This window comes from Pectinophora gossypiella, chromosome 2, assembly GCF_024362695.1.
Source record: "Pectinophora gossypiella chromosome 2, ilPecGoss1.1, whole genome shotgun sequence".
NCBI classification, from domain to species: Eukaryota; Metazoa; Arthropoda; class Insecta; order Lepidoptera; family Gelechiidae; genus Pectinophora; species Pectinophora gossypiella.
The window spans coordinates 10,018,430-10,037,350 of record NC_065405.1 but is presented as its reverse complement, the minus strand read 5'-3'; the positions used below and the strand labels follow the sequence as shown (position 1 = coordinate 10,037,350).

The 18,921-nt window shown below is 37.6% G+C and overlaps 1 protein-coding gene across 1 annotated transcript in view; it reads right to left on the bottom strand.

Moving 5' to 3' along the window:
* Positions 1–4,926: 4,926 nt before the first annotated feature.
* LOC126375487 (uncharacterized) overlaps positions 4,927–18,921 on the bottom strand; it is an 88,941-nt gene continuing 74,946 nt past the window's right edge. The window contains exon 2 of the mRNA XM_050022444.1: positions 4,927–4,973. Coding sequence (XP_049878401.1) covers positions 4,927–4,973 — 47 coding nt within the window. The remainder of the gene's footprint in view (positions 4,974–18,921) is intronic.

The window sequence follows — 18,921 nt, the reverse complement described above, 5'->3', positions numbered from 1 at the left end:
CGATGTTGCAAAACTCATTTACAAAATAGTGGTGGTGACTGATTGATGACAGCCCCAAAATATTAAGTGTTATTGCTTTGTAAAACAAGAAATACTTATTTTTGAACACTTTTCAACATGATATGAACAATAAAATGAAAAAAACTATTCATAAAATCAGATGATTCAGAGAATCAGAAAATCCTTTGACATCTAATAGACAAACATCTTATCCCGGCGTTTATTTTTCGTCGGAAAATTCTACTTGATATTAACTAACAATCATGATCTGAATCATCCCCTTCAATATTCGTCACGATTTCACTAACACTCTGTATACTAGTTTTAAGACCTCATTGTAATAGGTTTTGTACAGCTCTTTTTCGACCCTAATAAAAACAAGATCGCCGAGTAAAGCTCTGTAATAAAGCGACTATTTTTTTCTCTACTCCTTTACATAGTACTTACCTATGACGCCCTTGACTATCGCTACCACAATCTGCACACTTCATAACCTATTACGCGTTTACGCTTACGACGCCATAGAAGGCCTCACAACACGTTGCTGTTCCTATCAACCTCTATTAAGGCCTATAAAATAATAGTCAACCAAACTGTCGCCTTGCATGCTACCATATCGTTCAAAATATATTTTTATCAGTCCATTCGCACCTCGAAGCAATTTTATTTGCATCAGAAACACAGGCGGTCTATCGTCAACTTTTTATTATTCAGAGCAGAATTTTGAAAAGTTAACTTTTTTATTGCTTTATTCTCTTCAAAACTGATTTGGTTACAGAACATCCCAAAAATCGCACAAAGCTCCGCCCTTTCTGTGTTTTCAAAATGAATATTTTAATCTAACAACCTACACCATTTAAGAGTACTGACTACCAAATGTAGTGTGTAAAATAGGGTATTTATTAGGGTCAAAGATAAATTATAAAATGCTAATGTAGAAATAGAAGCCAATCTAAGATTTCAGTTTTCGACGTATTTTCGAATTTTATTTATGAATTAAGTAAGTTAAAATGAATACGATGTTTGTCCGCTTTAATCGATGACGTCACAGGACAATATATCCATAAAAACTCCGTAGAAAACTTTCGTTTCGGCGTTTCGAAAAAAGGATCTCGTTTGACTAGGTTGTCAAGTAAGTAGTCTATTATGGCGGCTGCTTCCACCTTTGTTATCGTTGAGAGCTACAATGTTGTTTTTTTTTATTCATGTGATTTTTTCACACATCATCAAGCCTGAAAAAAATTGTACGAATATACTATAATTATTACTAAATACTAATACTAATTACTATTATTATACTAATTATTATTATTATAATTATTTTGTTAGAATGCACTAACCCGCTATTATTATACTTGTACAAAATTTTCCTGTACCTAAAGGTTGCCTGGAAGAAATTGCTGCATGAGCAATAAGGCCGCCTGTTGTGCTTTTCTGTATATGTTGTCCTTATCTCTGTATTTTGTGTCCATTGTGCTCAATAAAGTATTTTATCTATCTATCTATTACTGTAGTGTTGATATCTAATTAACAAAAGGTTTATCACTATCTAGAACTTCGTATTAACAGTGGCTGCAAGTTGTATTTGATTACTTGTGGATCTGCCCACTCCTTTAGGGATTATGAGCGCGAGTTTATGTGTGTAATTTCCTACAAATCCGAGTGGAATCATTTACTGCAACATGCTACCGAGTACCGAGGAGTGCTTGTAAGATACAAATGCGCTCGAACTTTATTGGATAACATTTTATTTGTGTACGGCGTCAAGCGAACTACACACAAATGTGAATTTAATATCGCTCCAAAATGCTGGTTGCCATCCATATTTGCATGCATTGCATTGCAGATAATATTGCACAAGTATAGGCTCTTACGTAACTGGATCATGATTCTGTTGAAGTGGTATACACAAACACTCGCCTCGTAACATGTTGGATATTAGTATGCGAATGTGATTTTCTCTCTTCTAATTTGATGTCTAGATGTGGAACCAGTAGGTGATTCCAGTCAGATTGCTAGTGTCAATACGCCGGGATACAGCACTTAGCGGGAATAGCACTGGTATAGTTAGTCCGATGTTTGCAGATGCGAGTCCCTGCGAAACTACCTTGTAATTTTGTTACGGTTTGGTTTAATAAGGTTTCTTATTGTATATAAAAACCAGGGATGTTAGGGAGTTCCGTAACCGTAACCGAAACTATCGGATATCCGATATAAAAGCTTCGTAACCGTAACCGAATCCGAAATAAAAGGTTCGGATTAAGCCGGCGGAACCTAATTGAGACACGTTATGACAAGTTGTTTTTATCGGCTGGGCCGCTGCCATGCCAGTGCCGACACACAAGCCACACGCATTGTTTGTTTTTTTCATCTTTTGTCGTCATAAGACGTATAACTTGTCGTTATAAATAAAACCACTTTATTACCTATTGGTATTTTACTTTTGAAATTCCTTAAAAAAATAATATATATTATCCGTAACCGAAATTATCTGAAACTTTTTTTTATCCGTATCCGTAACCGCATCCGGAATAATAATCATTTTTAAATTCGTATCCGAAATTTCATATCCACAACATCCCTGATAAAAACATAACAGCAATAAAGCCGACTATTGTACTCTTTCTATTTCTCTTTTGTTTTGCATTTTGTTTTTTCTGTTTGAACAATAATTTGTTATGTTATGTTAATAATAAAAACAAATGATAGAGACGTAAATGGAATAAAGTAAAAACAGAATTGTTTCAGGTGCTCTCAGGCATGTTCAGCGTTCTCTCCAACACGGTGAACTACAATACAACACACAATACTTTGTTGCACTGAAAGAACATAACATAAACATAAGCTTACGACTATATCCCAATTGGGGTAGTCAGAGGTACATCCATCGCAAGATGAACTAAGTACCCACACCTCACCGAGCTTTCTGTTAGAGCAGCGTGATAGGTAGTGAGCTATATCGCCGTCTAGGGTCGAGCCAACTTTCTTAGTGAAAACTGCACTTAAGATAAATTAATAACTCATTACCGGGGTTTGAACTGGCGATCCCCAAATGAGAAGCATGCCGGTGTACAACAGGACCACAGTGACGAGTGAGTGACAGAAAGAACATACACAGAAATAATTAAACAAAAAGTACAAATTACAGCCTTATTGCTGTCGTAACAATTTCTTGCAGACAATCTTTAGGTGAAAAGAACTATGGAATGAGGGTAATGGACTGATAATCAGTCACCATACGGTTCATCATACACATCTTACCCGACCGACATCAAGGTTGTCGTGTCGAATTCTGAGTTACGTCTGTGTTGTTCTCTAAGACTTTAACAACGACCTCCTTGGTCCAGTGATTGAGCGTTGGGCTCACGATCCGGAGGTCCTGGGTTCTATGTCCCGGTGGGGACATATCACAAAAATTACTTTGTGGTCCTTAGTTTGGTTAGGATATTACAAGCTGATCACCGATTGTCCGAAAGTAAAATGATCCGTGCTTCGGAAGGCACGATAAGCCGTTGGTCCCGGTTACTACTTACCGATGTAAGTAAGAAAGTAGTCGATACATGCGCCATGTCAGGGGCCTCTGGCGGCTCACACACGATAGAAGAAGACTCAGTCTCTACTTACCCCGTATGAATTACAGGCAGAGTACCGGTAGGTGCCGCTGCAGTGGGTTCCTCGAGTCAATAAGCCAACGTACACAGAACTTGAGAAAAGCGGCCCTCGGGCTCGCTTCATCTTATTATTTACCAAGACATGCGGCAGGCTAAACAAGCTAACTTCTGCTCGTGAAAGCTGGAGGTGCAGGTATTCCATGCTCAAAGGATATTATCAAGATTGGATTCGGATCTTGAATAATGTGGCCTGATGTTGAGTTAACAAATAAAACACACTGTTTTATTGCAACACACATGACTACGTGATCACACATAACACCAGAACATAATGTGTGTATAATAGTCTATAGTACCTCTGTTTTGATAATTAATTATAGTTACAATGATAATAAAATATATAACAGTCAAATTAAAAACCTAGACACATATATATACGAACAAATATAACATGTATAATATAACAGATGTCGAGAGTTTTATATCCTTATGGAAAGATTTTTTAAATATTAATCAGTATTCTGACGTCTGTGTTCACGTACTTTAGACTAACAGAAATATCGGTGAGTGAAATACCTCTGACTGCCCCAATTGGGAATAACAACACATCATTGTCTAGTCTAGTTGATTGTATTTAAAAAATCTTTCCATAAGGATATAAAACTCTCGACATCTGTTTATTATACATGTTATATTTGTTTGTATATATATGTGTGTAGGTTTTTAATTTGACTGTTATATATTTTATTAACATTGTAACTATAATAAATTACAAAAACAGAGGTACTATAGACTATTATACACACATATATATATATTAATATAATAGTGCTACTAAGCATAGGCCTCCCCTCAATCAACCGGAGGAGTATGTAGCATACTCACCACGTTACTCCAATGCGGGTTAGTAGAAGTAAAATGTGTTTAAGTACCTGATGATGTGATGACGAGATTCTTACTTTTATCACGAATATATTTTCATCTTCGTTTGAAAATTTAAATCTAAAACGCACTACGTAAATTGTTTTTTTTTTATTTAACTGTGATTAAGATACGAAAATTAAAAAAGAATTCCAAATATAAGAGTTGAATTACAAAGGGCGGTACGTACAATAAAAGTATACAGACAGGCAGTTGCTTCTGTAAAAAACTGGACCTGCCAAATCTTCAGTTTAGGTAAGAGGACCCTGTGAAAAACGAGATAATGCTAGGGGGATGATGGTACAATAAAAATGTAAGGTACTTAAAAACGATTGTGCCCCAGCACTGTGATGCCGCTGCTTTAAAATTATTTCACGTCTTTTTGGAGTGAAATCTAAAAAAACTGTACCTCGTTTCTGGTTGAAGGAGACACTACCATACCTGTAACAATGAGGAATAAAAACAATTAGTAAAACAGCTTACCTCACCTAGTTGTTGGTCGGGTGTAACACGTCCATATATCAATGCCCCCGCATCATTGTTACAAGTACACCTTTTAACTGTGGGTGTCGTTTTCTAAACACTGATCTAGGTGTTCATTGTTCTATATACCTAGTTCTAAATTTTACTATTTCTACATCAAAATCCTAGTATGGCTTTGTAATAGACTACTCTGGGTGCCATCCCACTTGCGTCAGACATAGTACTGCGGGGCGGTAGGCAAGAGGAACTGCCCTATATTTCCCTAAAAAGTAGCATGGAAAATGCTGCACCGAAAAGAGCGTGGCTCTTAAATTGATGATGACATCAAAAAAGAACGGCCTCTGTGCTCCAGTGGTTGAGCATTGTGCTCACGATCCGAGGGTCCCGGGTTTGAATCCCGGTGGGGACAAATCACAAGAATCACTCTGTGATCCCTAGTTTGGTTAGGACATTACAGGCTGATCACCTGATTGTCCAAAAGTAAGATGATCCGTGCTTCGGAAGGCACGTTAAGCCGTTGGTCCCGGTTATTACTTCCAGATGTAAATACGTAGTCAAGTTATACAGCCCCCTGTATTTTCATCTTTCTTGGATTAAGTTTATTGAATTTCCATGTAAGTATGCGAGCTCAAGCTTAAGTCAATATAAATAATGAAAATAACATGAACATAAAACTACAGTCAATTTCAACACAAAATATAGTGGGATGCACGTAGGGTATCTTTAACCTCCACTTTTATTGCTGTCTGTCCATACTTGTACGGAGGAAATGTGTAAAGAATTTTCTAAGAAGCATAAAATATGAGAAAATCAACTGCGAGGGAGCTTATTTAAAGCGCATAAAGTCGGTATTACACGTAATATTACCAAACAGTGAGCTATTTCAATGCGTAATCCCCTTTCTTATGCAGATGACAATGGCATAAAATATTAACACCCAATAGGATTGGAGTTAATAGGCAGTACAGTTACGATTTGTACGCTCGCGTCCGGAAGTGTGTGGGCGACCATGATGCGCTGAACAAAACTATGGAATGTCGACCGAACTTTACCTGCGCACGCGTCAACCCGTAACCCTTGCCAAAACCTTATCGTCTTACACATAAGGTCCACAATTCAACATTAGTCTTTCGACGTCTTTAGATTGAAGATAAACCGTGATTATTAATTAAGACAGAAAACCGTATCCATCAACTAAAAAGCTGATAATCTGTTCATTTAAGTAGATAAAAAATGCATTCCTCGTAAACATCACAAATATCCCTTTGTGCATTCTTGGAAACTATTAAGTTATAAAAAGATTGGAATTCACTAATAGCATATGTCAATAGGACAAAGCATAAAAACGGTAAATCAAAACACTTGATAGACTTATCAACTTTGAATCATTTAATACAAAAGTTTATTTGTTCATTTAGAAATTTCGACTTCCAGTGACATTTATCTTTATCGAGTCCCTAGGTGAGTGTAGTTTACTGCTTGTTTTTAATATATTTTTGCGAGTTTAGTAACTTGTTGGAGCAACTCCAGTCCTACAGCTAAACAAATGGATGTACATTTGACTACTAGATAGGGATATAGTCGTAATTCCTAGGAGATTCAAATACATCATACAGTATTCTCTATGTATTGGAAAAGTCGTTGGAATCGGATTCGCGTTGAGCGGCGCATTTTATGTCTGGAGCACCTTGTGTCTAACCTAACCACTCCTTCGGTCGACTCTCTTTATTCATCGGTCCATGGCACCTTTGGGAAAATCACAAGGACGTGCGACTTTACCTTCTTAGATTAACTGTGTTATGTTTTATTTGTGATTCTTTCTTGTATAAATAACGTATTCTACGTAAATATTCCGTACAGCAGCGTTTGCTTGGGTGACACGATGCAAACAGTTTATTCATATTATGCTATGTGAATCATCATCATCAGCCGTATGACGCCCACTGCTGGGCATAGGCCTCCCCCAAGGATCTCCACGACGATCGGTCCTGCGCTGCCCGCATCCAGCGGCTTCCCGCGACCTTCACCAGATCGTCGGTCCACCTTGTAGCGGGCCTACCCACTGAGCGTCGTCCGACACGTGGTCGCCACTCCAGAACCTTTCCGCCCCATCGGCCATCGGTTCTCCTCGCTATGTGTCCTGCCCACTGCCACTTCAGCTTTGCAATTCTTCGAGCTATGTCGGTGACTTTAGTTCTCCTGCGGATCTCCTCATTTCTGATTCGATCGAGCAGGGAAATACCGAGCATAGCTCTCTCCATTGCCCGCTGAGCGACACCGAGCCTCCTCACGAGACCCATAGCAATTTGCACTGTACCATCGTACCACCGTACCACCGTACCACCAAGGTAGGTAATGTGCAATGAGATGACTCCACACTGTACATTACGCTCCACACTACACTCTGAAAGCTATTTCGTGGAACTACCCGCTTTAAAATTAAAATTTGGTTCGCAATCGGTTACATACAAAGTCGCATTTACGGTTCGATATTCATGCTATTCGCATTCAACTATTTTCTACTGAATTAATTCTTTATACTGGGTGTTAGTGACATCGTAACGAATACTGAGGGGGTTGATTCAGACCATGATTCTGAGTTAAAATTAAGTGGAATTTTCCGTCGCAAAATTCATGATTTTTTCTTAGTTTTTTTAAATTATTTTCAATTCTATACTTTTGCGATGGAAAATTCCACTTGATATTAACTCAGAATAATCAGATAAATCATCCCTCTCAGTATTCGTTACGATGACACTTACACCCCGTACAAGTACATACGGTAGCCATATAAGTAGGTATGGGTGTTAGTGACACCGTAACGAATACTGAGGGGGATGGTTCAGACCATGATTCTGAGTTGATATCAAGTGAAATTTCGTGTCAAAAAATTCATGAAAATTTTTCTTTTCTTTTTAATTATTTTCCAATCCATACTTTTGCGACGGAAATTTCTACTTGATATCAACTCAGAATCATGGCCTGAATCACCCCTCAAAGTTTTCGTTACGATGTCACTAACACCCTGTATATCAATACTTTATGTAAATTTTATATACTCTCATCTAGGGTTGCCACCTTTTTTAAAAGGGAAATAAAATAACTGAGCAGTATAATAATTATATTTACTAGTACTTTCCGAAATTGCTGTAAAATATAAAGTAAGAAAGCATTTTTTCGATTATAACCTATCAACAATTTCACATTTTGGATGTTTTCAATAAAAAAAGAAGTGGAGTATGAAGAGATTTTTTATTCAAAATCGTTTCGAGTCTGACGACGACCTCACGATGCCGTCACAATGGAAAAAAATACCTAATAAATCACTATACACTCTTAGCAGATTACAACATTACGGTACCTGTACTAATTGTTGAAATACAGACTATAATAGCCAAGGTCGTGGAGTAGACTCCAATATCATAGTTAACTCCAATATCTAACCTCAACTCCTCTACAAACACTAGGTCGCACTTAGACTATAACCCCACATACCGATATTGAAATATATTGAACACCCTAAAACCACAGACGCTTGTAGTCATAGGCGACTAGCACTCGATATACTTCTGCCATAATAATTGCGTTTCGAATATGAACCATCCAAAAGCCTTCGTACAACGATATTCAGTACAAATATATTTTCAATTTGTACGAAAAACAAAGATATAGATTTATAAACCACGTTCCTAGAAATCAAATTTTGGTTTGACATAAAGAGCTTTCGAATGTCTCGTCCTTTTTAGACGTAATTGTAATGTTCGTTAGTGAGTACCAACTTTATGGATTTATTACGATGTTCAAAGCCAGGATGATTCGGTCAGTTGATTGCAATTTATTAGTTCTGCGATCACGGTTTCGGCTATAATGCTTCGATTTATGTCTCCTAATGCATTGTTCTCTTGGTAGTTATACGTATAGATAAATTATAGTAAATTACTTACTTATACATATACTTAATTAACAAACACAACTTTAGTATGATAATAAACATAATATTATCTTCATGCTGTGGCTCTAGGGGAGAGACTCAATCTGCGCATAATTTATTTTAGATCATTCGAAAATACATGGAATAGTTTACTTTATGTTAGAATTTCGTCTTATTTCTTTGCAGTGCTCGTTACCTTTTGTATAAAAGTATGGAAATCCAACTTTATATAACACACGACATGCATTCTATTTTATATGACAAGGTAATACGTGCGTAGCGAAAACCCTTCTTGAAAAGTTCTTGAAAGGATAACTTGTTTTTAATAGAATAGCTATTTTAAAATGAATGTAGTTCTTAAATTACATTCATTTTAAAAGAAGAAAATAAAACTATCTACTTACCTTATATATCTACGCCGCTCTATTGGTAAAGAATTTTAATTTTATCACCAACATATCGCTGAGTGCTAAGCGATAAGTATACGATATACTTTTGACACGTACTAACCGCAATGTACTTACGTCGTAACTTCGTTATTGAGGCTATAAAACTGTTGTCAAGAATTTCACATTGTGCCGTCTTGAGCTATAAACGCAAATAAAATAAATTTCAAAACACAATTAGATCCTCCGCAAGACATCGTAAAGTATGGGAAAGAAGGAACTTTAAAAACGTCAGCAACTGATAAAGAAATCCATAATCTTTTTAAATAAACTATTATTCAACCTAATAATCACAAGGATGTAGTTAAGTACTGTTCTCTCGCTGTGGTACTTAGCTATCACTAGAGACATTGTCCAAATCACTTTGTTAGACTGTCCGTTATTTGGTAAGGACTTTTCAGGCTTGATTCTCTTGATTATCTGAAAAAGTAAGATGATTCTGTGCTTTGAAGGGCATCTTTAGCCGAAAAAACATCTCCACCAACTCGCAGTGGAGCAGCGTGATGGAGTATGCTCCATACCCCCTCCGGTGTTTGCCTGTGCCCAGCAGTGGGACGTATTTAGGCTGTTTATGTTACGTTTATGTTATTCCGTGACTAGACACACAGTTCAATTTTATTTTAGGAAGTAATATCTTAAGTGCCTGCAAATTGTCTTCTGATCACTTGTTGTTCTACCTAGCCATAAGGGAATACGGGAATGAGTATATTACTAGAGCTAAAAACAACATTTCTAAATAGGTAGGTAACAAAATTGATAGAAACCATTTGAATATTCATCAAGTTCAAAATTGTTTACGTTGCAATCTAAGTTTTATCAAACTAATATTTATTTAGTTAATAAAATTGATACTTGAAATATAATAAATAGAAACCTAATAAGTTTTCAATTGTCAGTCTGACCTCAGAAAGCTAACTCAACGTCTTCGTCTAAAATCTTTGTTCTAGGTAAATTCCTGTGGTACATAATAATATTTACTCTATATTAATAATTAACAACGCTTGTCAATTTTCGCGTAGGTAGCAACTTCTACACTAAATTTTATTAATTATATGTGAGAAACGTGACTTTAAGTGCTTTTGCGAAACTAGGTTCAGGTTGTTCGTACATCAAGCTACCTGTTAAATAAGAGCTTCTAACTTAATTCATAAAAGATGAAACATAATTTTGACTTATTATGAATAAAATTTTTGAAGACTTAGTTTTAAAACTATGACGACTGCGTTAACCATTAAACCCTATTAAATCCTTCTTCTAATTACGAAAAGAAAGGACTATCTTTGTATGAACTTAGTATGTGGTGTACAGGATAAACTTGGCTGGCGGTCGCTACTTTCCAGGAGATACACAGTCGCCGACAAATAATTTTAAACTTAGTCTCATTACACCACAATCCAATACGCGTTTTGAAACAATAGACAAAAGAATTGTTCTCCACAACGCAAGGTACGCTATTAAGCCCGTAATTTTACTGACTTTAATACCCGTGTGTTATAATAAAACCGTTTCATCGACTCGACTAATGTAAGTTATGTGAGAACTTTCCGAATATACACTTTGTTACCTGAAAGGGGTTTCATAAAACTGAATTATAGTCATAACCTTAACTTGGTCTTGAGGATCGTCGTAAAGTAGCATCTTGGGCGCTCGCAGGACACGTGGACTCGACTGTTGTTAAATTTTATGGTAACCCAGCAGGATACAATGGAAATATGTAAATTAGGCAAACGTCGAAACTCACCCGGCTTACTGGCAGGCCTTTTGAATTTCGCCGGTTAGTGTGCCTCGTATAAATTGATTGTCAATATAGAGATGACATTCTCGATTGAAATTGTACTTTACGCATAAAATATCACTTTAAGACTACATTAGGGAGAGCGGTGTCAATCGTTAAATCGAAAATAATATTTTATTTACCAGTATTAAAGAGACAATACAAAACTTCACCGTTTGCGTCTGTACTAGTTTTTATAAGAACACTTCGAATTGAATAAATAACAATATGCTATACGCGTCCAGAGTGGGGTGACATGACATTTTGACTCCCTAAACAATGTGTCAGCAAAATTATTCTATTCTCTTGTCACGTCCTAAGAGGATTACGTCCAGCACACTGATCTACCTCAAGCTGGAAACAATAAGATTGAAAGTGTGTACGCGCATAAGACGAAGCTTATTTTATTTAGTTTTTTAAGAAAAATAAAATGAGAACGTCACAATCACCTTGAAGATGTTAAACCCTGGACATCACAATAGGCAGCGCCTTATTTACATAAATGTTCTGTAGGCGTATTATAATTAATAACATTAATATTGACAGGCATTTATTTCTTATTACGAACTTCATATAACGATCTACGTGTCAAAAATATAACCGCAATAAATTTATTATCATCATAAATTATTACCTGGTTGGCGTTCCGTGAGTTTGCAGCTATTGTTTATTTTATGGTCCACCTACCACTATGACCTAAAAGTTAAGTTTTAACCGTTGATAATATCGGAATGAACCTTATGATGAAGGCGATTAGGCAAAATTTGAAGCGAATCAGTTTGTTTACTAAGCAATTTCCGTCTCACGTAATCCTTCGGTCATCTGCGGAACCTCATCAAATTTTTGTAGACCTTGTTGGTACAAAAAAGTAGCGACTTCGCGTCGATGTGGCGCGGCGCCGGGGGCCGTGCGGCGCCGTGAATTTTCTCTGCGCCCACGCTCGGCGGCTTATCGGCGTGTTCTCACATAGAAATTTACACGTGCTCGCGAGTAGCGAGCCGTAATAACACAGTCGTCGCATTTTATCTGGCGGCATGGCAGCTGCGACCGGCGACCGGCGATATGCAGGCACCCGACAACACCCGCGGGACGTGGGCGGCCGCCACAACGCAACGCATTTTATAACCTTTTTATTCCATTGTCACTCCGCCGAGGCGACGTATTCGAGGTAAATATAAATTTTACTCTTTATCTAAATGTCAAATCGTTCGGTTTCGATCGAATCAGTTTCCCAAATAGTTTTAATAAATCTCCTTTTACGGCGCACGGGCGAGCGATACGAGACGCATTACAGATGCATGCGGCGAGTTATCATGTTTTATTCTGTTTTGACCACGGTGGATGTTAGGGTAACAATAGGTTTAATTGAAAGAGTGTCAATAAATTTGTCGGTGGGTCGGTCGTCGCCGGTGGTCTCGATAAACTTGATGTCCCGGCCGGTCCCGGCTGCGCTGCGACATATCCCGCAGGACCGCACCCTGACCCTTGTTCTGGGGACGACCGTTTGTTTTTATCTGCCGCCGACCTTGTCTTCATTATAATATATCTTCCAAAGGGTATATCTTTTAAAAGATCTTACGCTATCTTGTTTTACTTAACGCTGACTTGTATTTGACATTCCCTCAATAGATTTAAGCTGTTTCAATAACATGGAACTGATTTGCTTTTATTACAAGTTGCTTGCAGTATGTACTAGTTTCGATTGAATAATACTAAGCGGGTTTAACAAAATTGATTAAACTGGAGGAAATAATCCATTTCCCATGTCGGTGTGAAGCACAATCCGGGGTTTGTTTTCTCACGGTGCGAGGCGCCGCCCACGAGTCGCTTCTACGAATACATTTCGGACCAAGGAGTGGAACTACGTGTCCATAATTTAAGCCTAAACCGTGGAGGTGAGAATGACACATTAAGTGTAGACGCGTCATCGATTATTCTATGAAATCATAGTAATTGACCAATAATCTTTTGTTTCTTCTGACTCTACTATAAAAATCTTTGACGATCTGACTCTACTAAAGACGTTCGATCTTGCAACACAAGTCACACGCGGAGAAAAAATATTTTTTTATTAATAACGCGTCGACAAAAAAGTCAGAAGTATTAGAAATCCTCTTCACGTAGAAAGATCTTGACTATGTATGTTCATGACTATGCGATACTTATTTGGTACTTCTTGTAGTGCTTCCCAGATAGGTAAGTGTAATGGCAAGGCTGTACACCTATTCAGTTATCATCAGAATGTGATCAAACGCAAACATATTTTCAATGAAAATCCACCTATTGACAGCAGTAGGTAGGTTACAAACTCTGCACATAACACCTTATCCAATGTCGCTACTCGTTATCACCGATTAGTACCTCGATGGTTTTACAACTGCAGTCCAGGTTTGGGCACAACAATTCACACCCGATAATCATCTTTGAGATAAAACGCCGCCGGTACGTCACCGGAATCACTCGGAAATTATACACTACACTACACTTACACTACACTGTATAAAATTAATATGAATATGGGTTCTAAATTGTATAGGATAGGGGTAGAAATAGCTGTGGTCCAATAATATTATTAGCAATTTTTGTTCTCTTCTGGATTCAGATAGATAGATAGATAAAATACTATATTGAGCACAATGGACACAAGATACAGAAATAAGGATAACAGATACAGAAAGACACGACAAACGTCCTTATTCTCATGCAGCAATTTCTTCTAGACAACCTTTGGTAACAAGAAAGTTTTGTACAAATATAACAGTAAAAGCGGATTAGTGCATTCTAACATATGTATAAACAATTAAAAGGACTACGAAATACGTACGGTCACGAGCATTAATATGTATACACTTTGGTACCATGTAACATTAACTTTTTTGACAAATTGAACTATAAGTCACACTAAATGTCAAATATGTTAATGCGACAGAGTCCTAAAATGGGTACATTATATTGCTCATGACTGCACATTAAACCATCTACAATATACAGATATAAATAATATAATGTTATTATATATAGAAATGGACAAACACAAAGGTTTAGGTTACATGAAAAAGGAAAACATGACAGATGGTTTACATAGAAGAAGAAGAGGCAAAGTTCATATAGTGCGCCTTCACGTCTTGTCCTTTAAAGGACAAAGGAAAAAGGATTTGTACTTTTTTGTTATTAACGTAATCCACAGATAGAATAATCATTTGATCGTTGACCATTTAGAAGCTTTTGCTACAAACAGCACACACGTCCTATCTAACCCCACCCTACCCACGTGACACCCCGGATACTCCTTCCAAAACCTCATTATAATCGTGTGCTATTAACGGCCCCCGTGGTCAAGTGGTTGAGCATTTGGCTCACGATTCAGAGGTCCCGGGTTCAAATCCCGGTGGGGACAAATCACAAAAATCACTTTGTGATCCCTAGTTTGGGTAGGACATTACAGGCTGATCACCTGATTGTCCGAAAGTAAGATGATCCGTGCTTTGGAGGGCAAGTTAAGCTGTTGGTCCCGGTTACTACTTACTGATGTAAGTAAGTAGTCGATACATGAACCATGTCATGGGCCTTTGGCGGTTCAATAGTAACCCTGACACCAGGGTTGATGAGGTTGGTAATCCACCTCACAATCCACACGATAGAAGAAGAAGATCGTGTGCTGCCTAATGCGTAAGTGAGAGCAAAACACTGTTCGCGCGCTCCCTCTAACTTCTCAGCGACTTATGGTCATTTAAGACATTAGTCTTAAATTAGACATTAGTCTCCCAGAGGGAGTGAGGTCAGCGCTCGATACGAATAGCTGCCAGCGAAGAGTTACCGTTCTATACGTAGTTTTTTTTTAAATTAAGATGGGTTTGCTCTTGACTTCGTTCTTCCACGAGGAGAAGAAGAGATCGACGTTGGAACGAGCTTACCCAGAAAATGCCTATTCACCCGTGATTTAAAGGACACCAGGTTATAAGATTCAGTAAACCACGTAGTTATTACCTTTCCTACTATGTTAAGTAAAGTAAGCTTGATTTACTTACACCAGAATCCGTCTAAAACTAGCAGATCAGCATGGGGTCATATAATCGGATATCGATTCATATAAAGGAGTTCCGATTATTATTTTATGTTTCGTCCGTTCCCTACAGCGGGGCTTAAACTTTTATGGGTACAGTAGTTATACATATCAAATTACAGTAGTTTGTACGTTTCATACAGGCGATATACTCTGTGGGATATCATTTACATAAAGAGACACTATGGTGTTATTTTTTCGACTGTGCCTTTGGAGTGGTATCCTAAATATGTAAATTGTTTCCGCTCGGCTTTCTTTCGTTTGTATGAAACAGAATTTACGATGTACGCTGGCAGATTGAATTACATATAAATTATGGTATCATAAATGTAAATAGATATAAAATGACAGGATCGTAATCTCTACAGGGTTGTACTCGTACAGAAATACCACCAGGGGTGGCCTTAGCAAAATATTTAGGTGGTCTTAGACCTCAAAGTGGCACCCGACAACTCTTTAAAATACATTTTTTTTCGATTAATTTACGGCCACCAAAATTTACCTATTTAAATCTTTTTTTAAATCTTGTTTACGACCATCCGGTATGGGTTTTATGTGGCCGCAATGTAACCAAGTGAAGTTTTAGTTTGCGACTAGTATTGGCTGATTTTGGCGCCCCCTGTATTTCGGCGCCCGGTGCAGTGGCACACCTCGCATCGCCCTAAGGCCGCCACTGAATACCACCAGAAAACAACTTGTTGCCAGATTTAATTATTATGATCAACATCTCCAAGTTGTAAGGATCCTCTGTAGAAAATTACCGAATTTTAATAACAGGAACCGGACACATTACCTGTATTTTTTTTTTCAATATCTGAGACTGGGCCCAAATTTACCATTTAAAGTTTTTCTTTTTGTGCTTAAGCCGTCTAGAATGGGAATTATTTTATTTACCTCGTATTAAATTCTTCACCCTCCGGACGTGTTCCAAGCTAGACGGCACAGGGTCCAACAGCAGCTTCAGTGGAGACGAGAACTCTTCCTTACTAAAGAGTAACGCAGCCCACCCTTGGGACCCACCTCTGCACCCTCTCTTCGATACTCCGCCCTCAACGAAAATGTAAGCACGATTCGAGGAATTGGTGGTTCGCGTCTCAAAATTCAATATGTCACTCAACGCTCCTATATCACCCTTCAGGACTCTCCTTATAAACACTTTGAACACATTCCTCTTCCATTTTTCATTACCACGCCTCCGTTTTTGAACACTAGAAATTTTGCCGGTAAAAATATACTTTGACGCCAAAACTATCCTCTTCAGTGTATCATTGTGGTTAAATATGGAATTGTTATAAAAGCACGGCAACGGGAAATTTTCATTTATTTTTACCACAGTGTTCCGTTTTTTAACTTTGCCTTTTATGATAAAATCCGCGTTCGTTGAAAATATAAATAATAGCAGCGTGATTATAATCGGGAACTTGGTCATTTTGAGTTTTTATTGTCGCGATTTTCGGGTGTCCGCTTTTGGGAGGTAACCATAATGCACTATTTAATATTCACAAGTTGCGGTGTAATGTTCGGAAACAATTTGAATAATCCACGCACTGGGTCTAAAGGCAGGGTGACACGGTCACCGGGATCGTTAGTGTAGGCTTTTACAGCGTGTATATATGCGGCGAGGTGCGCGCGCGCGGCCGTTCCGACTTCGACTGGAGGCTCTATCGGACCTACCTACTGCATGCAGCCTCATGTTATATGTTAATCTTTAACTCCACTGCAAGTCAGTAAACACTCAGGATAAATGCATCTGCAATTTTTTAAAACGTCCTTATGTTAAACAGTCGTCTTCAAAGTAAAACACTTTACTTGAACGTGTTTCACTTGACGGCGCCAAAGGTGAGATAGCATTCCTTTTTATTACTTACATTACGTTCGCTTAAGTAAGTACTTAGACAGATCCTCAAAATTAAATGCTACCTTAACTTATATTCTGGAATAGACTAGACAGATAAATTAAAGTACTCTCAGATAAAGAAATAAATCGAAATAAGTACTTAAAAAATGTTTTCATAAAATATGAGCATTCTGATCTTTAAAAAATAAGAGTACCTACTCACTCAATTTGTTTCTTTAACTAAAGAGCGATTACAATCATGATCTGCATAAAAATCACTCTATTTTGAACTTGAGTGGAGTAGTAGTTTTATTAGCGAGTTCTTAATCGTACCGCTGCGAATAAAAAAATAGACAAACAAGAACTACCTAGTTCTAAATGACGTTGGCCTTACACAGTTACGAGAACTTCTTAATAAATACCGGGCCCTTCATACATAATACAGTAGAATAAACATACTTATTGTAATTATTTGCGCAGCTAGTAAAACTGTCTTTTGTAGAAGAAATAAATATCATGACATACCGTAGCATCACGTTTCTATGCGCGAAGGAGTAGGCAGAAGTGTATATACCTATACATGTACAGTCATGAGCAGTATAATGTACCCAGTTTAGGACTCTGTCGCACTAACATATTTGACATTTAGTGAGACTTACAGTTCAATTTGTCAAAAAAGTTAATGTGACATGGTATCAAAGTGGTATACATATTAATGCTCGTGACCGTACACCCACTCCTCACTGGCTATGTTTAAGTCCTATGTAATAAGGGCGGGACTATTGCCATTAACAGGACACTAAATTTCAAAACCGCGTGATATCAATTTGTCTATAATCCAAACATGAATTTAAACTCAAAGTCGCTTGCAATCTAGTAAAAAAGTTGAATATTAAAATTTGAAGAAATAAATACTTATATACGTAATTCGTTTTAGCTATTTTATTAATTGTGGAATATTACTTAGCTGCTAAATCAATAGGAGAATTCCTGTTATTATTGTCCAAAAATCAATCAAGCAACTGTGCTTATGTACCTAGTCCTACCTACATCATCAACACCAGCATATTATTTTTTCAAATACTTACTTAACCGCACCTTCAAACTTTTATACTTTCATAGACATTGCGTATGAACAATGAATAGATTTTCCTATTTGTATACTATATTTATTTAGCGCTGATAAAGTGATACATATCAAGAACCTAGACTTTTCATCCAACCCTAAACATCTATCTGGTCGGGTGTTCATCTGCGGGTCCCTGGCACTAGTCGGGTTCAGTGTGCGATCACCGCGCTACAGGCCGCACGTGGTGACGAGTGGGCGGACCAGTCGAGCATTCTACTGACCACACTGACGGTATGGCAGCTTCTATTCTAAGCAGAAGTACAGTGAAAAAAGTTCTTGACACTTTTATAATGTCCGTTTCAGTAGTTCTATGGTACAACTTAACTGATAGGCGAATTAAAATATAGAATAAAAAAGCCCTTTTAATTTCTTTGCTTACCTCTATGATTGACAGGAGGTTTTGTCCAGTTGACAGCAAGAAAAAGAAATCTCTCGATGAAACTAATGGCTGACATAACACTATACCTACATGCCTATAATTTTAAATAGTTGCATTACTACCAGTGTGGGTGTAGTATGCTGCTACCATCGACCGACGGGAAATGCCATCAACGTATTGGCAAAATTATTTAAACAGAATTCGACGCGGCCGCGCTTTAACGTTAGTTAGTGGGACTTAGTGCCAATCAAACAGCTACCAACCGACGTATTGGCACATTCATCTAAAATGATCCCACGTTGCTTTATTTACATACAAATATTTACGTTTAATTTCAGCACGGTTTA